This window comes from Zeus faber (genome assembly GCF_960531495.2).
Source record: "Zeus faber genome assembly, chromosome: 22".
Classification (NCBI taxonomy): domain Eukaryota; kingdom Metazoa; phylum Chordata; class Actinopteri; order Zeiformes; family Zeidae; genus Zeus; species Zeus faber.
The window spans coordinates 4352284-4378055 of record NC_137209.1 but is presented as its reverse complement, the minus strand read 5'-3'; the positions used below and the strand labels follow the sequence as shown (position 1 = coordinate 4378055).

Below are 25772 nucleotides of genomic sequence, written 5' to 3'. Positions count from 1 at the left end.
AAAATATACACCAGCAATATGTACAAAAGATAACTAGGCTTCATAGTGTATGGATTCTACTGAACACTCAAGGTTGTTTTACTGTTAACACAGTTTTAAGTTCATGGTTTATATTAAAACATTTATTTAATTATCCTTTTTTGGAGCTGCAACAATTAGTCAACCGATTAGTTGCCAACTTTTTCATGAATCGCCACCTTTTTGATCATGATTAATTGCTTTGAGTCATTATTGAAAAAGTCCTATATGACAGTAAACTGAATAACCTACATAGGTTCCTCCACTACAGAGATCCCATTGACTTTCGAGGATCGGAATTTTCAACTCTCAGTGAAGTAGGGTTGATTGCTCATAAAATTCACGCATGAAGGACATGCGTGAATTTTATGACTCCAAAGCTGGGACACAGCAGCGGGCCGGATACGATGACCTGCGACTGTAGAGGGGTACTGTAAACGGTTTAAGGGTTGAAAAGATTATGGAAACAAATCAATAAAACACCAGGGATATAATAATAATATAAAATGACTCAATCTAAATTTTCGATTATAAAATCTAAAATTGATGAAGTATCAATACTTGTCACCACTATATAAATATTGTATTGCGAAAGAAACCTTGATTCATTCTGATCCACTCCTCTTTGTCGTCCTTTAATCCTTCCGGCTGTTGTTGCATCCAGTATGTCTTTATGTTTTCATTTAAAAGGGATCTGGGAAGTGTGAGTTTGTAGCTTATTAATAGCATAATGTAGTAAAAAAAAATTAACAGGGCAAACGGGAGCAGATCAGAAAACAATTGGAAGCTTCATACTAAATAAACATCCCAGGGAGCACGAGGAGACCCCGCACCCCAGGGGCGCACTCATACAACCCACCGCCAAGTGCAGGCACAAGAGGCAGCCGCAGGCGCAGAACCCGGGCTGCGAGCGCCAGGCACGTACCACAGGCCACAGCCAGGCCTTGCGCCAACACACTGACACCCCACCTGGCGAGCCGGCGGGACCCCCATGCCCACCCATGCCCAGCGCAACGGCGAGGCCCGCCCCACCGCAGCCAACCAGAAGCCCCACCCAGCCGCGAGCCCCGAGTGCCCATCCATGTAGCAGAGTGTGCTCAGCACGGGTCACCCGAATTTTAGCCCCCCCCTGCCGACACCAGTAGGCCACCAGATATTTGGGCACCCCCGGCACCTGGGGCACCCGCCGCAGGGAAGCCACACAGCGGGAGCAAAGGCCAACAGCCGCCCCCCGCACCCCAACCCACACCCACAACAGCAAGCAGCCCCTTTGGGGCCCCGGAAGGCACCCAGCGGCACTCTCTGCAACCCCACCAGGTCGCAGAGCCCTTAAGCCCCCAGGCGCAAGCTGCCAGGACTCCAGCCCATCTGGTTTGGGGCCCACCCGGCCGTCCCCTGGCCGACCACTCCCCCACACCAACCGACCAGCGCCCCGGAAGGAAGACTCAACTATCAATGGATGGAGTTATGAAAAGTAGCCCCATATTTTATGAAACGAATTGAGCTTGTTTTTGGATGCTGCCAAAAGTTTTTCCATTGAGATGTATTCTATTAATAAATGTAACCATTGGGATGTGGTGAGTATATCTTTGTTCTTGCAATTGAGTAATATTATTTTCTTGGCAATCATTAAGGCGATCAAAATGGGTTGGTGGTGGTTGAGTGATGAGTCAACCGAGGAGAGGTCACCAAGGAGACACATAGACAGGGAGACTGGAATGCCGCAACCCAGAAGGGTTGATAGCTTCTTGGTGATGTTGGTCCATCCAAACATTGACTAGATGGGAAGAGTCAGATGGCATGAAAGTAGTCATCTATGGTACAAAGGGAACAATGAGAACAAACGACTTTTTCCATGAAACCCATTTTGAATATTTTGTGTGTGATATGTGCTCTGTGCAAAGTCTTATACTGGATGGGTTGCATTTTTGAATTGCAGGTCATAGAAAAGGAGTTGTTGCAAATAAGCTTGCACAGGTTGATATTGCTGGAAACAGCAGGGTCTCTTTCCCATTCCATGGTAGATAAAGATAAACTGTCATCTGTCATCTTTTCATAAAAGTTTGTATAAAGATAAAGATAAAGATAAACCTTTATTAGTCCCACAACGGGGAGATTTGCACAGTTACAGCAGCAAAAAGTGAAAGAGGAAAATTGAGAGCATCAATCAAGAGTTGTAGTAACTAAAAGTACCTAAGAATCAAGGTAAGCACTATAAACAATATAAAATATATAGTGGGGGTGGCTGTGAGTATTGAAGGAAGGGGAATAGTCCGGGGGAGGGGTAGCTGACTGATCAAATCTGTTGAAAAAAAGTTCTGATCATTTACCCACCTCTGATCCCCCACAGACTGGAAGTCTGGTTCATTGTTGCCTAAAATGGATTTGGGGCCCTTCCAGACTCCTCTGGTGTTCTGCTGCAGCTGGTCCTTCATCTTCCTCCTGTAGCTGTCCTTCCCCTCACTGATCTTCCTCCTTAGCTGCTTCTGTATCTCCTTCGGCTCCTCCTTGTCTCCTGATTTAAAGGCCCTTTTCTTCTCCTTGAGGAGAGCCTCTATATCCGGAGATATCCAGGGTTTGTCGTTGGGAGAACACCGTACAGTCCTGGTGGGTGAAGGGTTTTCCACACAGAAGTTTAGGTAATCCATGATACAGTCAGTGAGACTGTTGATGTCCTCCCCATGAGGATCACAGAGTTCTTCCCACACAGTAGAGTCAAAGCAGTCCTGCAGGGCCTCTTCAGTCTCTTTAGACCACCTTTCACTGTGTGGGTCACAGCTGGTTGCCTGAGCACGAGAGGTTTGTACACAGGCAGGAGATGAGCCAGGTTGTGATCTGATCTTCACAGGGGTGGAGGGGGGATGAGTTAAATTCCTCCTTGATGTTGACATATAATAAGTCTAGTGTTTTATTGTCCCTGGTGGGGCCATGTACCACACTGGGAGAAAGTGTGGAGGATGGAGAGGCATGATTAAAATCGGTTTAAATGTTTAAATGATTTAATGGGTGCTGTGTCTGCAGCCTGCACGCAGCTGAGTGCAGGACATCACAGGCCGCTTCGGCGTTAGCAGAGGGGGGAGATACGTCGCTATCACAACGACAAATTCCCTCGGGAGGCAGCTCAACGCCACCAGTTCAGCCCACGCCTCCACCAAGATCCTAGACTTGGAGAGGATGCTCGCCAAGAGTGCCATCCCCATAGAAGTAAGACCTGTGTGAGATCCAGCCTGGATCTGGAGAGTAAGTCAGTTCTCTCTGATCTTCTCAAATGGCACAAATCCAAAACAATTGAGGATCTTGCAAGCTAAGCAAGCTAAGAGTTCATGTTTGATTTTATTCATTATGTGAGTGATATCGTTTATTATAAAAGTCTCCGAATTTTATTGATGTCTCTATCGCATTTCAGAGTTGTGTCTTTTGATGTGTGATATTATCAAGTTGAGATGTAATTGTCCGGATCTCATTTCGGATTTGTTCAATGGGTGAGTGGGCTTGTTCGGAGTCTAAGTCTTTTAATTGTTGTTCTTGTTAATTTTGGCATTCTTGTTCTTTCTTTTTCTTGGGAGTGGAGAATGAAATACTACTACCTCTCAGAACTGCCTCTGCCTTTTCCCAGAGGAAGGATAGTGATTTTTCTGGAGAGTCCTTCAGTTCAATGAAGGAAGTCCATTCTCTGGAAAATTACTGGTTATATTCTGTATCTGTAAAAAGTTAGGTGTTGAAACTAATTGGCCGTGTTCAGGGATTACAATAGGGTCGATTTCAGGATTAGTAATTTTGGACATTACAGAGTAACTTGTCAAAGAAATATTAATTTCTAGAGAAGATTTTGTGGGGTGGTGAGTAATATGTGTATTCTCCATTTTGTGGATTATTTGATCGCCAACAACCGCCAAGAGCAAGATCACTCATATATTGTTTTAGAGTGTCAGACGAATGTGTAGACAGACAGGGAATCAGGAACAGGCAAGGACTCGTGACCGGGAAGGCAGGGACTCACAAACGGGCAAGGACTCGGAATCCAGGAACCGGCAGGGAATTGGAGCACAGGGCCTGGCAGCGAATCGGGGCCCAGGAGCAAGTGGGGAATCAGGAACCAGGAGCAGAGGAGCCGGCGGAGAATCAGGAACAGAAAGTTAAGGGCACACACCCAGGGAAACAAAACATACAAGAACACATGCAACGAACCGACACTGACAAAGTGAATGGGACCAGGTTAAATACAAAAGGAATGACGAGGAAGGTGAAGACAGGTGGTGAGATTACTAACTGGGGACAGATGTGCAGGGACAGGGATGTGACGCTTGACAGACAGGCAGAGGGAGCTAGAGAAGGGCATAGGGACCTATAGAGAGACAGAGGGAGCTAGAGAGACAGAGGGAGCTAGAGAGGGCGAGAGGGAAACAGTGACAGATAGACCTAGAGCAGACAGAGGGACCCACAGAGGGACAGAGGGAGCCAAAGAGGAACAGAGGGACCTAGAGGCAGACAGAGCAGCTTGAGCAGTCCGTTGTTGGGGTGGTGAGGATCCTTCATGATCCTACGTGCTCTGCTACTACACCTCCTGGGGTATAAGTCCTCCAGGGAGGGGAGTAGTTCCAGTGGTACGTTCAGCTGAACGCACCACCCTCTGTAGGGCTCACCTCTCCTGAGCAGTACAGTTCCCAAACCAGGCAGTGATGTTGCCTGTCTGGATGCTCTTCACTGCACCAGAGTAGAAGGACTTGAGGATCCTCAATGAGACCCAGAAATTTCTTCAGCTCCCTGAAGTGGTAAAGAGGCTGCCTCGCCTTTCTCACCAGAGTGTCTGTATGTAAAGGCCATGTTAAATCCTGCGTGATGTGGACTCCCAGGTACTTGAAACTGCTCACCCTGTCGACAAAAGTCCCATTAATCACCAACGGCATATGCGTCCTCGGTTGTAATCCTCTCCTAAAGTCCACAATCAGCTCCTTAGTTTTGCTGATGTTCAGGTGGAGGCTGTTGTCCTGGCACCAGAGTGACAGGTCAGTCACCTCCTTGCGGTAGGCCATCTCATCACCGTCGTTGATCAGGCCCACCACAACGGTGTCGTCAGCAAACTTGAAGATGGTGTTGGAGCTGGACCTGGCCACACAGTCATGTGTGTACAGGGAGTACAGTAGGGGGCTGAGGACACAGCCCTGGGGGGATCCTGTGTTCAGAGTGAGGGAGCTGGACGTGTGCCCCCCCCCACCCTAACCACCTGGGGCCTGGCAGTGTGGAAGTCCATGATCCAGGCACACAGCGGAGGGTTCAGTCCTAGCTCCTGCAGCTTGACCACCAGTCTGGTGGGGACTATCATATTGAAAGCTGAACTATAGTAATTGATGAACAGCAATCTCACATAGGCCACCTTCCGGCCATCCAGGTGCGTGAGTGTGGTGTGCAGTACCTGGGAGACCGCGTTATCCGTGGATCTGTTTAGCCAGTACGAGAACTGCAGCGGGTCGAAGGTGTGGGGGAGGGAGGCGCACATATAATCCTTAATCAGCGTCTCGAAAAACTTCATGACCACAGAGGTGAGGGCCACCGGACGGTAGTCATTCAGGGGGCTGCTCTTGTAGTTAGTTATAGTCCGCAGTCCCTGCCACAACTGTCTGGTGTCCCGTTGCTTCATCTGTAGCTCCACTGTATCTCTGAACGTCCGTTTGGCATCCTACACCACCCTCCGCAGATTGTACGACGCCGCTTTGTAAGTGATCATGTTAGCAGATACGAGACCTTCGTTGTATGCGGCCGTGCGACCATTCAGAGTACCACGGATGGCTTTATCGACCCACAGTTTCTGGTTAGGAAACATCCAAACTTTCACCGTGGGAATGATACTGTCCGCTTACGTAGCTATAAAGATCACAGCTTCTTCCGTAAACTCACTGACATCACTGCAATTTGATTGGAACATGTCCCAGTCGACATCAGTAAGAGCATCCTGAAGCGCGGCCTTTGATTAGTCCGACCACCACCTAACGTCCCTCGTCACCACTGTTTCATGCACAATACACGGCTTGTAAACGGGAACCAGCGAAATCATGAGGCAGACGCCCCCACCCTTGGATTTCCCAGACTCCTCCGATCGGTCGGCGCGGAACACGGAGAAGGACTCGGCTAGACGTATGCCGTGATCCGGCACCAGCAGGTTCAGCCATGTCTCCGACAGGCAGAGGACGCAACAGTTTCTCGTATCCTGTTGGGACACCAGGGACTGAACGTTGGCAAGAAGGATGCTTGGCATAGGTGGACGGTAAGGTTGCGTCCTCATTCTGACCCACATGCCATCTCCTTTACCATGGTGCTTCCTCTGTGGGCCCACCTGTGGAACAGCGGCTCCATGCCCAACAGCGGCTCCATGCCCCTCCATGCCCATGAATACACCTCAATCATTGAATATGCCTATGCCCCTTGCGGCCCCGCAGCAAGTTGGCGAAAGAGAGAATCTTCAGAATTTGACTCACAAACTGAAAAATAATTACCAATGACTTGTAGAAAATGGGCCAAGACATATGACATAACTCATGTTGAATGTGACTAAATTACACTTTGCATTTGACCAATAAATGTTTTTTTATTCATACTTTGCCATTATCTGCCAAATGTAATATTTCTGAGAGAATTTGGGCATGGGGGCATCATGTACTTTGAAATTAGGTGCCCATGAAACTCTTTTTCTTCAAAGCATGCAGGCCAAGTTTTTCATCCTTGTTTTTCCAAAAGTACCGTCAAATCTCAAATCGGGAATAATCAAACAGGAGATTATATTATTAATTACAACAAGTTGAAGAAAACACTGAGGGATGATTTTATAGTATTCATCGTTGCTAGATACCTAAAATATTACCTCTAGTGTGTGAGTATATATATATATATATATATATATATATATATATATATATATATATATATATATATATATATATGTATATATATATATATTCTATATAACATTACAGATTGAACTAATCCTCGACAGCATAACTATGTGTGTATACTACAGTATACATTACATGAATGTATTATATACATTACAATCACAGTGTGTGGCACGGTGGCACAGAGCATTGCACTGCTGCCTCACAGCAAGAAGGTCCTGGGTTCGTTTCCCGCCTGGGGCGCTGTTGGCACCGTGCTCCGGCCGTTATCTCCCAAATGAGAGCCTTTCTGTGTGGAGTTTGCATGTTCTCCCCGTGCTCACATGGGGTTTCCTCCACCTCACGTCAGTAAGGACCCCCACCAAAAACATGCACCCATCAATGTTTGACCAGCGATGGACACTTATCACCTGGTCCCCGGGCGCGTCCACGTATGCTGCCCACTGCTCCTGGCTGTGCCCCCAGAGGAAGGACAAGCCAGGATGGGTCAAAAGCAGAGAATCCATTTCACCGGCCACCATCAAAGCATGTGCGTGTGTGTGCAAGGATGTGTTGTAGTGTTGCGTGATAAATAAAGACTGTTTCTTCTTCTAAAAAAAAATCATTCATATTGTGGGTAATTATGAAATACAGCTTCATTGATCAGTCAGAGCCAAAATTAGTGGGGGCACCCTAACGGAGCAGGAGGAAGAATGAGGGTGGGAGGTGAGCGGACACACACACGTTGACTCCTGGCTTGACTAGATACTGAGACTATTTCTTATTTCCTCCAATTTTAAATGAATCATATTGAGATGATGGACTGCTGCTTTTACAATGATCTGGATCCTTTCAGTTTTAGATTTCATTTCTGATATAGTATGAACCCCTTTTGCTATTAAAGTCACCATCTTCTTATCTACACGAGGTGACAGAGTCCTTTTTGCCGTGGTGCGCCAACAGTTTTTATTAAGCGTTGAACAGAACGGCTCGCTGGCCATATGTATAAATAATAATTAATAATAATATTGACGATGCTGAGGATGGTTTCGGGCACAGGAGAAATGGCATTCGGCTCCTTGGCTTCTGGTCAGCTGATGAGCCTGTGCACCGATCCCCTCTGCAAGACAGACAAACATTAAGATATCTCCCTGCCTCGAGTTGGACCGATCAGCACCACGGGAAAGGGAAAGGGAACCGTACTGTTGTCCGCAGCCAGTGCATGACCACACCCCTTGGTCCGCCACACACTGGTATCGGATCCTTTTCCTCATTCTGCCTGCCCTCACTTTCTGTTCCCCCCGAGCTTCCCTCCACCCCATCCTTTCTTTTCTCTTCTATTCACCCATTTTCCCCCTTCTACTTTCCACTTTCCATTCACTTTCCTTCATATTACTTTCTCCACCCAACTCTTCCTCACCAAACTGCATGCTATTGCTCTCTAACTCACTATCTACCCCATTTCCCGACATCCTATCTCAACTTGAAAGTAATTTCATAAGAGTACAGTTCCGTACAGTGGGTTAAAAAAAACTAGTGCAAGGAATGCTGACTTTGCCAAAAGGAGAGTAATAACCAGTTTGTTTGATTTGTCACAATCTGCTATGAATTTTTGTAAACAGCCCATGATCAACCATTGACATTTCACCAATTATTCATATTTGTATTCATATCTCAGTTTGGCTCGTAATGAGTTTATTTTTGTCTCAACCAAGGTGTTGAAAGGGTAGCCTGACATGGGCATCAACAGAAAAAGGAATTGTGTATAGTTGCACCACCAATGTTGTATGCAGCTTCTCCAGTTGGTGCAGGTAACATCACAGTTAAGTCACCTGGATTGTCTGAAATGTGTGATAAGTCTGCTGGCTTCATAATGAATGGCTTTTCCAGCTACACAGGTAAGAAACACTTTAAACGGTTCAGGGTTTTGTCCGTTAATTCTTTCCAAGCACCAGGTACGAACACTTCTGATTGCTTTTAACTTAATGATCTCATTAAATATAATCCACCTTGTGTAGACATTGTAGCATGGTTAGTTTCAGTAGTGAAAGCAGTTTGTGGTTTTGTGCATTTATAATGTTCAAATCTTTCATCAGTTCTTGACATTCCAGATGCTCTGGTTGTAATTCTGGACAAATTTGAGCCCAAGCATCTTCCAAGTCAACGTTATTTTGAAAAAGGTTTTCTAGGTGACAAGTCTGTTGTGTCACCTTTCTCATAAATTGTTATGTTGGCATCAACAATTGGTTGTAGTGTTTGCAAAATTATATTTAAAAAAAAATCTTGATATGACTAAAATTTCAGAGGTCTCAAATGGCAATAGTAATTATAAGGTAGGAAGAGTTGGAACATACTGTAGAGTGAAGGTATTTTTCTGGGTCTTTTGTTGGTGAAACCCGTGGGTATCTCACAGCTTCTTATCTTTTCATGCTCCTTTTTTTAAATGAATCTAAAGTCGTTCGATTGTTCCATAATTTCACCTTCACTAGCTGTTTTGTTTGTCGGTACCTCTAACTTTAACTCTATATATTCTCACTTTTTATTGAAGACAAAGACATAGACTTTGAAATTATTGTTATTATTATTGTGATTGGGATGTTCTTGTATCTGTCTACTAGACTTTTCATACATAAATTACTTTCATCACTCGTTGCACCTTTTGTAGTATATTCAAAGGCAAGCTCATTTCATTTGGATTTTGTCCAATTGGGATCCACTTGACTTTATGAGAGCATTCTTTCAAGTGCATGTTTATGAGGCAATACGCAGCTTCTTGGGTAGATATTTCTCTGTTGTGTAGATAAATACTTCTAAGAAATTTCCATGAATGCCTTCTTTTTGAGCACAGCAATAAGCCCATTTCTGTTTCTACTGTAGTTTCTTGATGAATTTGATGTGTTGAGGAAGAAGGAGAGACTGCTGACGCTGACTTGAGTAAAATAATAGATTTATTACAAAAGAACAGCATCAGACTGGACTTGCCGAGGATGCCCAGGAGAGAACCGAGCCGGATGGATTCTCTGTCGAATGACACTCAGGCAGGTGCTTTTATGCTAAGCCAGATACAATTTTGACCATCCGATTCCCCTACATAGGTCACCGTTCATGTTTCCACCTCCCTTATCACCGGGACCCCTGACAATGGGCTCTGTCTCTCTCTTGAGACCCCTGACATCGTCTGTTAAAAATTATTATTTTATAAAATGGGCACGGTCTTGGGACGCTACTCATTCCCAGACACCTCATATTTCCCCCCTTCAAGACTACACAAAGTCTCGACAAAGAGAAGAGTCATTGAACTTACGACGTTAATTGGCTTAATAGAAATCACCTACTAAAAAACAGACTGATTATAATATACCCTTCTGAACATGCTTAGTCGTAGCAATACAATAAATTTGTGGAGTGTGAGAGCGAAAAACTCATCTGGCAGCTTCCTTTCTTAGAACATCCATCAATCAATCAAGACAGGAAAATTCTCTCACGGTCCCTCTGCCCCAGGCAACCACCTAAGGCACTCCAAATCAATTAACAGAAAAAGACGAAGGGTTTAGAAAACTGTACAGGATGTTACATATAAATGAATACATTTAGAGCCTCAGAAATAAATCAATAATAATAATAAGTCAGGCTGGTCGACCCATCGGACCTTCCAGTGGACCTTTCCCTGCCTAGCACCAATGTCCCTCAAAAAACGCAAAAAAAGAAAATACCTGAGGTCCCAATGTATTCACTTCATCCTACTACAGACAACTCAAAGAAAACAATAGCAAATCAAAGTAATATGTCTTGCTAAAATATCTAGTGTAGAGTACAGGATATTCATCAATAATACAGGTTACATTGTAGTAAACAAACTCCAATATTGTAAAAAAAAACTGCATAACACCTATGTATGTATTGAACTGTTGCTTTTTAACACCATCAATCTTCAATGCTATTTCACTCAACACTCCTTATCATGATGTCCTGATTCAGGGTCCGTCCTCCATTTTCATCCTCCATTTTTGAATGTCCATGTTTGAGTGTTCAAGTCCATTAGGCTGTTAGGATCTCTGGACACAGCCAACCTCATACTGGTCCTGGAAGAAAAATTCACCAGCCATTACCTTGCACACACATCAAATACTGTATAATAATTTTGCTTTTGCATTACGCTTTTAACATTATTCCAATATATGATTAACATTTTCCTTTTCCCCCCTTTGAGCCAGAGACCAGAGTCTCCTGGTCTTGTTCCTTCCTCCGCTTTAGCCCACATCCGTCTGACTGCAGGGTCGTATCCTCCAATAGCTTTGTCCGAGTCACTCACACTCTATTCTCCTATTTCCAGGCTTCTGACTTGTTGCCTGCTTCCCAAACGGTTCCTTCTCTTGGTACTGTTGGAGCTCAGATACATCTTTATGGTTGTTGTAGCCTTGCCCCTCTCTATTATTTGCTCATCCTCATCTTTGAAGAGATAGTTGCCCTCCGTTGTCATCACTGGGAGCTGAGGATAAACATCAGTGAACTTCACCTCCTTCTCATAAGGCAGGGGCTTCTTTACAGATGCTGTATGTGAGAAGGGTGCGGTAATCTTCTCCATCAATTTTTCTGTTTCCTTTTCATTTTTCTTTATTTCATGTCTACTTTGTTCTCTTTTTTCCTTTGCAGCTTCGAACCATGTCTGTCGCTCCTTTACCAACAGCTGCAGAATGCCAAGATCTGTTTGTCTTTTCTCTGTGCGTCTCTTTCCTCTTTTTTCTATCTTTTGATTTACTTTATATGTGGACACAAGCACCTGCATTGTTTAATCACATCCGGGTTAAGAGTTCCTTCAGCTGGCCATGGTTGTTCAATATCAGGCCACCGCTTGCTCCATTTTCCTGATATTTTTGCAATATCTTTAATAAGAGGATTATTATTTCGCACTACATCAATAGAAGTGATTACTTTTGTAATTCTTGTATCCATTTCTTTTATTATAACTCTAATTGATTTATTTAAAAATCATTTATAAAGCTTTTAAATCAGTTTTTCCGCATGTGATCAATCAAATCAATAATACTCCATTAATTACGCAAATGCCTTGATTAGTCAGTCCGTTGCCAAGTCTCTTACTAACTAATTGCAAACGCTATATAAGAAAAAATAACTACTGTAATCCTATATTTGAGAACAAGCAATCATGTACGTTATAACTAAATGTATAGGCATATAGGTAAATGCAGGTGAGGTCTGTTGAAAGAGTTTGTGGATAAATCGTACTGGCCTTATTCAAGGAATTCAGAATTCTTATGCGCTGTCATCCGCAAGCTCCTGGTGTGGAGCTTGCAGATTCTGGGATGGAGTCCTGCGTGCCATCAGGTCTGCCTGAAGCAAGCCGCCTCACCTCAGCCACCCAACAGCTCCAGCTCCGCACCCGACATGTCTGCCCGACCGTCTGTTTGTCCTGCCTGACCTCCGGTCTGAGGTTCTCCAGTGGGCCCACAATTGCCACCCGGGGATCCAGCGGACGAAGGAGGTCGTCCAGCGTCGCTTCTGGTGGCCCTCCCTGGGTGAGGACGTCCGAAGGTTCGTCAATCCCTGCCCCACCTGTCTCCTACACCCACTGCCGGTTCCTCATCGCCCCTGGTCTCACATCTCTGTGGACTTCGTTACCGGTCTGCCACCGTCTAGCGGCAACACTACCAACCTGACCGTGGTGGACCGGTTTAGCAAGATGGCTCACTTCGTGCCTCTACCGAAGCTCCTGTCGGCCAAGGGCACCGCCAGGCTATTATTGTACCACGTCGTCCGCCTCCATGGCATCCCGGTAGATGTTGTATCCGACCAGGGTCCCCAGTTCGCCTCTGTCTTTTGGAGGGAGTTCTGTGCGCTCCTGGGGGCCACTGTCAGCCTCTCTTCAGGGTAACACCCCCAGTCCAACGGCCAAACAGAGCGGAAGAACCAGGAGATGGAGACGGCCCTTCGCTGCATGACATCACAACAGCCGTCGTCCTGGTCCGAGCACCTTTTGTGGGTGGAATATGCCCACAACACACTGTCCAGTTCGGCCACAGGCCTCTCCCCCTTCCAGTGCGCCCACGGCTTCAAACCGCCTCTGTTCCCGGCCTCCTTGAGAAGGAGGCTTCCTGCCCGTCCGTCCAGGCCTTCATTCGCTGCTGCCGCAGGACCTGGACCCGGGCCCGGGCCGCCCTCCTCCGAGCCGCTGGCCGCAACGCCTCTGCCACCAACCGTCGCCGCTCCGAGGCCCCGGAGTACCAGCCGAGCCCGAAGGTCTAGCTCTCCATCCGGGACCTCCCCCTGAAGGTGGACTCTAAGAAGCTGGCTCCTCGGTTCATCGGCCCATTCAAGATCGAGAAGGTCGTCAACCCGGTGGCAGTGCGGCTCAAGCTCCCCAGGTCCATACGCGTCCATCCCACCTTCCACGTGTCCAAGGTCAAGCCGGGAGAGTGCTCTGGTCCCCTTGGCGCCTCCCCCGCCTCCTCCACGCTTCATTGACGGGGGTCCTGCCTTCTCTGTCCGCCATCTCCTACGTTCCCGCCGGCGTGGGAGAGGCCTGCAGTACCTGGTGGATTGGGAGGGTTACGGCCCGGAGGAGAGGTCCTGGGTCCCTGCGAGGCACATTCTGGACCACACCCTCATCAGGAGGTTCCATCAGCCCCATCCTGACCAGCCCTCCAGACCGGGTCAACCCTTCCGACCGCAGACCCCACCACCTCTCTTGTCTGCGTCCTCCAGCGATGTTTCAGAGGCGGAGGATGTCGACCCTGGGGGTCCCTCCTCCGATGAGGACGTGGCCCATTTAGCGGAGGACAAGGAGATGGACGGGGTCTCCAACTACTCCGATGAGGATCACGTGGCCCATTTAGCGGAGGACATGGAGATGGACGGGGTCTCCGACGAGTAGTACCTGCTCCCTGCCTGTCTTCCGTCTGCTCTACAAATAAAAGACATTACCAAATATCCCTGCCTGTCTTTGTGCTGCAATTGGGTCCTAACCACACCCGTTACACTTTCAGCATGCATTAATTCTCTTAGGCTGGTTTAGCCCTGTTTTTCCCCATTTTTTCTCAAAGTTTATTTTTCATCCTTTAAGCCTTTTACTTGTAACTCTTTTTACTTCACTTTTCATCTTTTTCATTAACTTAAGGCTTTTAACTTTTATCTCTTTTTCACTTTTATCCTTTTTCATCTTACTTCATATAATTATATTTTGAGTCAATTCCCCTGGCCAGGGTTATTTCCTCTGTTTTTCCTACCTAGATTTGACTATATAATATTTTCATTCGGCCAACTTTCACGCAGCATTTAATGTACACGTCTTACTTTTTAAGGAGTTACGGGCCATGTATCCATTAATCTTGCATGGTTATTTAAATAACTTGTGGCTACTAGTTCTGCCATTTTACAATTACTTTTTATTTCTACTTTTTCCACATCTTTTAAGCCTTTATCTTTTACTTTTAACTTCATCTTTTATTTCTCTCATCTCTATTCTCTATTTCAACTTAATTCTCTCTTTCTTCGTTCATTATTCTCTTATTTCCCATATTTACGTCTTTTACAACTTAATAAACCCCAATTTAGATGGAAACTCACTTCACACATCAACACATCATCTCCATCTCCACAACTCGCTCTAGTCAGTGCAGCCTCAAAACACTACCGCTTCAAGAACCACACACAGCTCAATTTTGTGAGGTAACACTCACCCTGCGAGTGGTAATTTACTGGAGCAGGCAGCATCGGAAGATGAGGCCCAGCAGATCCTAGTTCGTGACGCCACTTTGTAGTTTCTACAAAAGAACAGCATCAGACTGGGCTTGCCTAGGATGCCCAGGAGAAAACCGAGCCGGATGACACTCTTTTATGTAGGATAAAAGACACTTATTTTATGCTAAGCCAGATACAATGTTGACCATCTGATTCCCCCTGGGACCCCCGACAATGGGCTCTGTCTCTCTCTTGGGAAACCTGACATCGTCTGTTAATAATTATTATTTTAGTCAATTCCCCTGGCCAGGGTTATTTCCTCTGTTTTTCCTACCTAGATTTGGGCACTGTCTTGGGACGCTACTCATTCCCAGACACCTCACTACTTTTCCTTTATTCTGTACTAGTACATGCCCATTCTAAATTTAAGACTTTCTAAGACATTTTAATGTCACAGTTGAGTAAAATGTCAATGATTCAGTCCTGTTCCACAATGGGAGATGAAGGTGCCGGTTAAAGTCATACACCGGGGAGAGACTTTGTGAAGAACCCTGAAGCCCCGCCCCCCACTAGCTCGCTGTTGGCTGTTTGTTCAAAGTTTATCATTATTGTGCATGTGTTGCCTGTCCAAATTTCACCAAATTCGACACGCCATGTCCTAGGGTCAACAGCAATACACCTGCCAAGTGTGAAGTAGATTGGTTGAATGGTTCTCAAGATAATACATCATCCATATATCCAACATACAGACAGACAAACAGACTTAGTACTATAAACAGATGCCTTTCAGTGTGTGCCTGTTCAAAATGGCACAGTTTAACCAAATGTAAGGACAACTTTTCAATAAAAAATAAGCATCAAATGTGGAAATATAGGCATATTAGAACTTCAGGTGGATCAGTCGAGTCCAGGATTCCTCAGTCAATGATTTAGTCACTTTGGTAGATGGGATGGCTTGAGTAGCCACACCTGATTGTCGTTGGTTGAGCTAACAAGCATCAGGTTTAAAAACCCTGTCCACACACTCAGTCAGGATTGGAGCCCTGTGTCATGACATGTTCCATCTGCTCCTGGCTAATTCCACCTAGCCTCATCTCTACAATAAACTGGTGCCAGTGTGGCAGATTCGCCACCATACGCCACAGAAGTGGCGTGTTCAGGGACCTCCGGCACAGAGACACAGACAACAGGGGGTTGATAACACCAGTTTATTGTAGAGATGAGGCTAGGTAGAATATGTCATGACACAGGGCTCCTATCCTGACTGAGTGTGTGGACGGGGTTTTTAAACCTGATGCTTGTTAGCCCAACCAAGCATCAGGTGTGGCTACTGTTGGATGTAGTATAGCGCACAAAATGGCGGCTGATAGAAATGACAGGGCATTTTACTTAAAATGGCGCCCAACATATAAAATGTCTCTTTATGACATCTCTCATCCAAATAGCCTTTATGACGACTTCCCAAATCACCTTTATGATGACTGGCCTAGGAGGAACTATATAGGAGCGTGTCTAAAAAGACACTCGCTCTCTCTTGCTTGGTCGCTCTTGCTTTGGGCTCGTCTCCTGGTCTTTGACCAATAAACACCCGTCTCCATCTTATTGAGGAAGCTCCACACATCAACCAACCTGGGAGGGATCCGTTTTTCCAGATCCCAACAGTTTTGGGGGCTTGTCCGGGATGTAGTGGAGATTCTAGAGATTGACCGAAAGCCGCCCCGGACTCTGCCTACTGACGACTCTGGTTAACCACATCCAAAGGTAAGCACTGGTCTGTTACATCGAATCTGTGCAAATTGAACATATCCAAAGTTAGAGTCAGAAGTAGATAAAGGGTCCGGGAGAGAAAAAGTAAGAAAAGATTGAAATGGATGTGATGTAAATGTATGTTTCTATCCAATATTGTGAGCTGGTGGTGAATTAGAGGGACATCTATTAAAACTATTTGTGGGACTGGGATAGAACCCCCAGTAGTCGGCCGCAGTTTTCCCTTGTACATATGGGGTGTTAGGGGGGTAAGATGGAGGAAGAGGCCTCTTTGCCGTATGAGGCCGAGGCGGCGCCGACCGCGCCTCCGTTGCCCAGTGCGATGTATCCAATATTGGAAATAGACTCGGGCAGATTCCAAATTGAGGTAGAGAATGGGCCCGAAAGGGGGTCTGACGGGTGTGGGACAGGGACTCTGCCGATGAGGGCCGAGGCCAGCAAACTGGGCCCTGAAATGGAGGCGCTGCCCAAGGAAGTTTTTCCCCAGGGGTCCCTGCCATGCACAGTGACGTGGGAGCAAACGGCGTTGCTCAGAATTAGGAATGAGACACGGGAACAACAACGGGAAGTTGCGGACCGCGAGGGGGCGTGTCGCAAATATCGCCCGATGGGAGGGATTAAAACAGAAGGCCGGCAAGTCACTGTTGGAGGGGTTTTGACGGGCATTTATGACGACACAGAGGACGAGGAAACCGATATACGAGGGCGGCATGGTGTGGCTGGAAAAATTAAGCAGCCTAACGGCAGGCCACACCCTAGCCCTGGGTGATTACCGCGGGGTGGCGTTGCGGTGTATGACTCCGGGGTAGGCGCGAGAGATCGAACACGACGCCGAAACTACGCTAACGGCTGATCCTACCACTTAATGACACCATACGCAAGTGGTTTCCCCCTACTGTGGCCTCCACCGTCCCTTAGTTTCCCTGGAAGGAAGGACGGTCCCCCAGAGAGCCGGGGTAGGCGCGAGAGATCGAACACGACGCCGAAACTACGCTCACGGCTGATCCTACCACTTAATGACGCCATACGCAAGTGGTTTCCCCCTACTGTGGCCTCCACCGTCCCTTAGTTTCCCTGGAAGGAAGGACGGTCCCCCAGAGAGCCGGGGTAGGCGCGAGAGATCGAACACGACGCCGAAACTACGCTCACGGCTGATCCTACCACTTAATGACGCCATACGCAAGTGGTTTCCCCCTACTGTGGCCTCCACCGTCCCTTAGTTTCCCTGGAAGGAAGGACGGTCCCCCAGAGAGCACCTGACGGCATGTAAGGACGAATGGACTCGTTTAACCGGTAGTCATCCTGAAAAGGAACGAACATCGATCGAATGGTATCGGAGGGCGGTGTTAGAGGGGGCCCCGGGGACAGTAAAGGATGCCATGATGGCCAATCCCGACATCCCGGGATGCCCCTCCATGACCTGGGAAAGACATTTTGTACACCATATGCAGAGAGCGCTCAGGCAAGGAGATGTCCCTACCAAGAGCAGGAGCCCCAACACCCGTGGGGAATGCGTGGGTCCAGAGGACCTTACCGAGGGGGTCGAGTGGCCCCTAACCCCCATCTGGCACCTGGCCCTTCGGCAGGAGCCTTCCTGATCCGGGACTACGGTTGGGAAGACCCTGAGCACCAGCAGTGACACACCCCACAGAGAAATCCGGCGGAAGGGGGCCAGGCAGACCCCATGCTCCCGATGGGAGTGCTCGACGAATCGCTCCCTTTCTTGGTAGAGACAGGGCCCACCCATTTTACTATTGATATATGAGCCTTTTATAGGACGTTTATAAATGTAATTGATACAGGACATCTATACATTTGATAAAACCTATATGAGAAACAAGGAACTTGGCCTTTTTGTCCGCGTTGCGGAGGATTGGTGGTCTCTCGTTTGCGCCTGCCTGCGGGTGTAGCACGGACGTGTGGTTGGACTTGGCCTTTTTGTCCGCGTTGCAGAGAATTTGGGGTCTCTTAAACCTCGGCCGGGTGACTATATTAAATAAGCAGGCGTAGGACTGTAAAAATTTGGATTAAATAAGCAGGCGTAGGACTGTAAAATTTGGATTAAATAAGCAGGCGTAGGACTGTAAAATTTGAATTAAATAAGACAGGCGGCGGACTGTCACAATTTGGATTAAATAAAACAGGCGGTGGACTGTTAAATAAGACAGGCGGCGGACTATCAAAATTTGGATCAAAGGAGGCTCCGGGTTTTCTGTGGCGTGGATTGGGAGGTTGGGTTTGGCCGTGTGGCGATCGAGTGCGTGTGTGTGGGTGGAGGACCCCTGGTTTTCTGTGGAGAGGATAAAAGTTTGACACAGTTTTATTTGGATGTTTCTGAAAAAAGGGGGAGTGGAAAATGCTCACTCAAAGCTCACTAGGGTGGAAGCCCTTCCGATAGCTCTTATGTCAATAAGGGCATCCACTAACAGCAACACAGGTTTCTTCTTTTGAATTATGCACAGAAAGGAGGTTCGAGAGTCTGGCCACGGTGGGTCTGAGGGGGACGCCCCTGGATCTCACCCATAACCTAACTGTTCTGGAAGTCTCTCTCTCTCGCCCTCTCCTCAAAAATACAGGACCACGCTGGAGAAGCGAATCAACCCATCGTCGGGTAAGGCTGTAAGAGTCTCCGACTGGGTCTGGTTGAAAGCGACGAAAAAAAATGTGGACGGAGGCCAGGTGGACCAGACCGTTATGATTAACCAATTTGTTGCTGCAAGCTCTTGTTTCCAGTTTTGTCTCACAGGTGGAGGAGACAGGGGAGGCCCGGGTAACTCCGAACTACCCACGGCCGAGTGGGTCCTGCTGAGGGTCATCCAGCGAAAATAGGCGGACCCCCGGTGGACGGGACCACATCGGGTCACCGAGCACACCTCCCGCGTCGTTCGGCTCGAGGGAGAAGGGGACACGCGGTATCACTGGAGTCAGTGCGCCGCAGCCTCTAACCCCGACTGCCAACGACCAGATCTTTACAGCACCACGACACCGCCCGACCCCTGAGGAACGGATAGCAGCCGCCGATTCAGGGCACTCACTGTTAGCTGCGAGGGTGAATGTGCTAGTAACTAGGTCATAGAGGAGCAAGGCGGGACGATCACCATTCCCCGCCCAGAAGCAGACTGTCCACCTCGACGGGACCCCAGGCGTTTCCCCTCCTGATTTGTTTATGGTTTATTTTAGAAGTTCAATGTTTTATATTTTATTTCTCGTGTTAGGGTAAGATTCTATTAGGTAGGGAAAGGTCCAGCTGTAGGATCCTATGGGTTGACCAGTCTGTGTTGGACACATTTATGTTTTAGTTACCTTCTTCCACTTTAACTGTTTTAGCTCATCTAGTTGACCAGGGCTCAAGAGAGAAAGATCAAAACAGCTGAGTAAGCACACCTTGCATGAGGTTAAGAGCAGAAAAGCTGCAAGATCCAGTATCACACCCAGGGAGACACTGCTCCTACGAAATCACTCTGTACTTTGGTTTGCTCAAAATGTTTAAGTTTAGTATAAGGTTTAAAAAAAAATAGTTTAAGTTTAGTATAAGGTGTAATAAGTGTTTATGTTTAGTATAAGGTTTAATCATTTACATCGATGCAGTTTGTTGACGATTTTGTTATTGAAAATGGTCCAGGTGGTGAGTGAATGCCATCCTTGTGTTCAGTTATGTGGATGTTGGTAGGTTTTCCCACTAAGACAAATGGGGTTTTCCCTGGCAATCACTCCTGGTACCATGCATTGTCATGAATTGTGTAGTGTTGATTGTACATGTCATTAAGATGTTGTATTTGCTTTCCCCATGGTTAATATATGTTGTGATAACTGTTTTAGAGTGACCTCATATTTGATGAGGTCAAAAGGGGGATTGTTGGATGTAGTATAGCGCACAAAATGGCGGCTGATAGAAATGACAGGGCATTTTACTTAAAATGGCGCCCAACATATAAAATGTCTCTTTATGACATCTCTCATCCAAATAGCCTTTATGACGACTTGCCAAATAACCTTTATGATGACTGGCCTATGAGGAACTATATAGGAGCGTGTCTAAAAAGACACTCGCTCTCTTGCTTGGTCGCTCTTGCTTTGGGATCGTCTCCTGGTCTTTGTCGTGCACCAATAATGGATCCATTTTGCATCGCACCCGTCTCCATCTTATTGAGGAAGCTCCACACATCAACCAACCTGGGAGGGATCCGTTTTCCAGATCCCAACACTACTCAAGCCAACCCATCCACCACAGTCACATTTATGCAGATTGCAAGGCGCTCCACAGGGGTCTCCTCCTCCCCGCATCTCTAGAGCTTCCGCTGCCCTTATGTTAGCAATGCATGCCAGGCGTGCGTCTCACGTTTCACATCATTGGATGATGATGTCACAAATCGCCCCACTTAGTGGAATTGGATGATATCACAAAGCGGGCCAGGTGCACATAGCGTCTCGCTTTTCGCTTGTTTATTTAAAGTTTATTAAGCGATACACCCACCAAGTGTGAAGTACATCTGATGAATGGCTGTCGAGATAATAGAAGGACATACATGACATTTCACTGCATATATGTATGACCGTATGTATATGTATGTGACAAATAATCTATTGATTTTGAACATAGAGATAAGACAGAGATTCCTAGAATTGTATGGCACTTTTCCACTGCATGGAACCAACTGAACTCGACTCAACTCTACTTGCCTTTTTGGTTTTTCATTGGACAAAAGTTTCTGATGATACCTTGTACCTGGTAGTTATTTTGGTACTGCCTCCATCGAGGTTCAAAGGGACCTGAGGCGGTACAAAAATGTCACATGAAAAAACTGCAGACTACTGATTGGTCAGAGAGACTCGTCACTGCGTCATCATTGCACGACATAGGTGAGAGAGAGACTGAAAACAGGACTGAGAACATCTCCCCACATGGGGCGTTTCATTAAATTTGGAAAAAAAATACATCTATGATAAAAAAAATTTAAAACACACTGTCATTATTGGTTTTGTTTGGGGAAATGGGGAACGAGGATCATCAGACATCAGAGAGTTGAGATTTTTTATTTTTATTTTTAAGAAAGGTTAGAAATACCCTTGTTATCGTCCTTGGGGTCTTCAAAAAGAGGATGCAGAGAAAAACCAGAAAGCGTGTCCAGCCACTAGAACACCTTCCCGCTGAAAGCCTCGATTGTTCCTGCGTGTGTCGCATTGAAAATCAGGTCACGACAGTTTCATGCGGCGTCGCTATGGGTGCAATCTGCAGTGGAAAACGAAATACCTGGTACCACAGTGAGTACTCTGCAGTTGCGCCAGTTCCATGCGGTGCAAAAGTGCCTTTAGATTGAATGATGTACCAACATATAGCCCAAGCGTTTTTACAATATTGGATATCTATGTCGGCACATAATTCTCAGATGTTGTGTAATGACTTCAACAAAACAAATACTTCAATAAGCCGCCGAGGGGCGAACAGGGTGAACTTGTTTCGGACGCGTGTCCTTGGCTAAAATTAAAACCAATGTCCCGTGTGCTGTATATCTTTGGATTTGGCGATCCATTCATTCACAGTTCGTAAAAAACATAGGCCACTCAATATAGCATAGGAAGATAGCCGCATTGTCCATATTCAAAAAAACATTTTTCAATTCAGCTTTCTCCTAACCATGACACGTTGAAAAACGGTTTGCTTCCTCATCACCTGGAGCTTAGCTATTATGCACTTCCTATGTAACTGCTCCACCCTGTGTTCAATATCAAAACTTTATGTGTAAATATCATAGTCACCTAGTGTTTTAGATGAGGGGGGGGGGGGACGAAACAAACAAACAAAAACTATATTATTGTTCCAACACGTTGATTGTTGTTGATTGAACTCTTAGATTCATTTTTAAATCATTTTATTCACAGTAGCATCATTTGAGTTTGGGCATCTGGACTCTAGGTTTACAGCAAACATAGGCATACTTAGTGAGCTAGAGATGTGTGATGGGCTTAAATCTCCCACTGGAAAGAAGAGTAGAGCCCAACAGGTGGATGCAGGGGAGGTGTAGGGAGCCAGCACAGCAAGCAGGCAGCAAAGCAGGTAGGGAGGCATTGGCTACTTAAATAGGCTGGCCCATAAGGGTGTGGAAGCATGTGGCGCCGTCGAGCTCTCTGACAGATCTAGCTCTACATGCCTCATTTATCCAACAATCATTTTTCAGAACACATCACATTCACATCTTTGGAACATTCTTTGTGAGTTTAAGTGAAATGAAAGCCTTGCAAAGTTTAGTAGATGCTAAATGCTGCCATCTTGTTAAAGAGGACTCAAAGTTTTGAAATTCATGTGATGTCAAGTGACAGCGTGAAGGTGCTTGATGATGATGAAATGATAAGTGCTCTTTGCATCATTAAATCAACACAAATTCTTGTTAGTTATCAGTCTTTCCAATGAATCAGAATTATTTTTCCTTTATTTTTTATTTTTTATTTTAGTTTTAGGCACTACTCTCTGACAGCTTTTTGACAGGGGCAGCACCAACGGTGGGTGCTGCAGCACCCATAGCTCCCGCGGCATGCTTTCTTTGCAAATTCAGGAATCCAAATGCCCACTCCTCCGTTGTCTTGTTTCTTTTCACTCTCAGTGCAAAGGTGTCTGCATTTACCTTCCAAACCCACATTTTACCCTGTCTTGATGGCCAACCTCAGACTACCCTAATGTATCTACATTAATCAATCACTGAACTGTTCACACCTTCAAACCCCAGGAGATACAATGTGTGGAACTTCTCACAAGTTCACAACACAAATGCTGAATGTCTTTGTTGCACTACTTTTGCACTGGTAAATTATTCTGTGATAGATAACATCTTGAGCATCATCTAGAGGAGCACATACTGTAAATAATGAGCCAGCTAAAGAAAATAAAGTATCAAATATAGATTTTTTTTTTTTTAAGACTAAATAATTTTACGTACTACTACTTTAAGGCAGCAACGCCAGAGTTGAGACTGTGCCTCATTACAGACACAGCTACGGTACGGTGTTTGTCCGGTGAAATCGAACATTCCAGAGCCCTTATAATGTGAGTGCGTCCGCTAAGTTCTGACAGCCCCCGGAGTTCCCTGCATTCCACTTGGAAGCAGACTGTTTCTCAGACTGTTTCTCTACCTCATCTGGGGTGACATTTTCAACAGGACAGGAGTACAGCACAGGCCGTCTGAGTGCATCGAAAATTGAAAATCTATTGTGGGAAAATCAAACCAACAAAATAATAATGAGTATCCATTTTGGAGTCTTTTATCTATTCGTCGCCTCCTTCTCACTTGATTGCGTCCCAGGACTGTTGCTGGTGGAGCACCGGGGTGACGAGGACGCCAACAAGGAGCTCAATAAAGCCATTCTGGAGATGCTGCACATAGATAAGGTTTCTGCAACGCCTCTGGCCAAGCCGCATCCCTACATGAGGCGCGTTTATCAACTGATGGACACCCGAGACTTCAGGAATTTAGACGGAACGCTGGTGCAGAGTTTTCGGAGTGTCTTTGGTAGAGGTTTGACTTTAATGATTTGGTCGTGACGCACGCACTCACACACTTTTCAATGAGTTTTAAGGATTTTGTCGTAGTTTTGTGATTGCAGTGGCTCTTTCATTTTATATGTAGGGTAAATATGGCTAAATTATAAGTAACTTTAGGAATTTACATTAAATCCACAAATGACATTCAGGGTTATAATGAAGTAATAGAAATGACAAAATGAGGGTTATATTATCTTATACTGATGGTATCTGTACATAATTATATCTTATTATAATGTAATATATTAGATGGCACTTTGCTGTCTCTGAAATGATTATATATACACTAAGAATATGTTAGGTCTACATGCACAATACATACATTGAGTTGGGAAGATTTGCAGATAAGTAGGCTTACTGGTTTCAAGAGAATGGTTAGCTAACTGTGACATGCAGTTGGTTTGATACTCTGCCAAATGTATTTATTGTAAGTGCTGCTAGATAATGCAATGGTATCTAAAACTACTATGTACAACAGTTAATAAGATAAAATGAGCAAATATTTAGATGACTGACATACAGTTGGTTTGATACTGTGACAAATGTATTTATTGTAAGTGCTGCTAAATAACATAATGTAATGTAATGGTATCTAAAATTACTATGTACAGCAGTTAATATAATAAAATGATCAACCACTTAGCTGTCTTTTATCCTCTTGGGGAAAAACCAGGTCCGCTCGACGCTCCTCCGGGATGGATCTGGTTCAACGTGACCAACGTAGACGCATCCATGTTGGGGGCCGAGCTGGTCCTGTTCCGGAAGACCCTGCACCCCCGGCCCCTGGGTGTCACCGTGGCCCTGCGCGGCCTCGTCGGCTCTGGGAGCGCCCTGAGGGAGAGCGCGCCACTGGAGGAGAAGCTGCTGACCCTGGACCAGCGTCCCCCGTCTGGCTACGACGTGTTCGACGCATCTGCCCTGCTGCCGGCGGGGCCTGGGCCCCTGGATCTGGTGGGCTTCCAGCTGCACTACACCGACGAGAGCGGGAGCCTGGTTCTCCACCAGGCTCTGACTCAGAGTCTCTACTGCTTGGATAAGGGGTCCTTGAGCGAGCCCTTGCTGGTACTATACCAAGCTCATTCTCTCCAAGGGAGATCGAGCGAGCACCTCAGGCCATAAGTGGACTGCTGTGACCCCCATCCCCTTACTAATATGATTTGACTTTCTTTCTGGGTCTTTTTTCAAAGGTTTACTTAGCCTGAATGGCGGTAGTGAAAGTTGATTGCGAGAGATAAGAACTGATTGTAACTCGTAGAGTGTAACTTTGTTTTGTGCCAAGCTGCTATGACTAAGCTCCTATCCAACTATATCCTGTTATTGAGCTAATTATTTACTATGGCTGACCGCAATCAGCAAATTGTATTTTCTTGTATTCAAAATAATAGCTAATGTTAAATGAATCTGGAATTACAGTAAAACACGAAAAATCTGAAATTTACTGTCCTTTGTTGTCAAAGTTTGTATGATTTTTATGTTTAAATGGTTTGGTGATTGTAAAGTTGGTCCTTGAGGATTTTATGTCTTTGACACATTATTTAGTAACTAAAGAGGGCGGTATTGCAGCATTACAACTGGATGCGAGCCGCGGTTAAAACACAAGAAAATAAGCTTTTGTCTAGTCATTATTAATATTTTTGCATTTACGGGGAAGCAATAGTATGTTCCTGCAATAGAGAAGGCTGTGGTTTCAGGACCGCATTCCTCGGACCCTAGTTTTTCACGACAACGCCACCTAACTAATTATGGTTTTAAAGGTTTATTCCGCACAAATACCACTTTCTGTCTAACACAGTGGTTTTAAACTCAAACGACCTGGGGGCCTGTTGGGGGCCGTGTTGAACTTCAGGGGAAAAACAAATCGATTTTTTTGTTGTTTTTTATAATTCAGT

At 45.8% G+C, this 25772-nt stretch overlaps 2 protein-coding genes across 2 annotated transcripts in view; one reads left to right on the top strand and one right to left on the bottom strand.

Moving 5' to 3' along the window:
• The window catches only part of cUnh4orf54 (chromosome Un C4orf54 homolog), a 162749-nt gene that overhangs the window by 5162 nt on the left and 131815 nt on the right, over positions 1 to 25772 (bottom strand). The gene's annotated exons all lie outside the window — the stretch shown is intronic.
• Positions 16603 to 25002, top strand: LOC307247062 (uncharacterized protein; the record flags this gene model as incomplete). The annotated part of the gene is made up of 3 exons (XM_080023129.1): positions 16603 to 17062; positions 23645 to 23851; positions 24557 to 25002. The coding sequence occupies 3 exons, from the start codon at positions 16603 to 16605 to the stop codon at positions 25000 to 25002; spliced, it is 1113 nt and encodes a 370-aa protein (XP_079879255.1).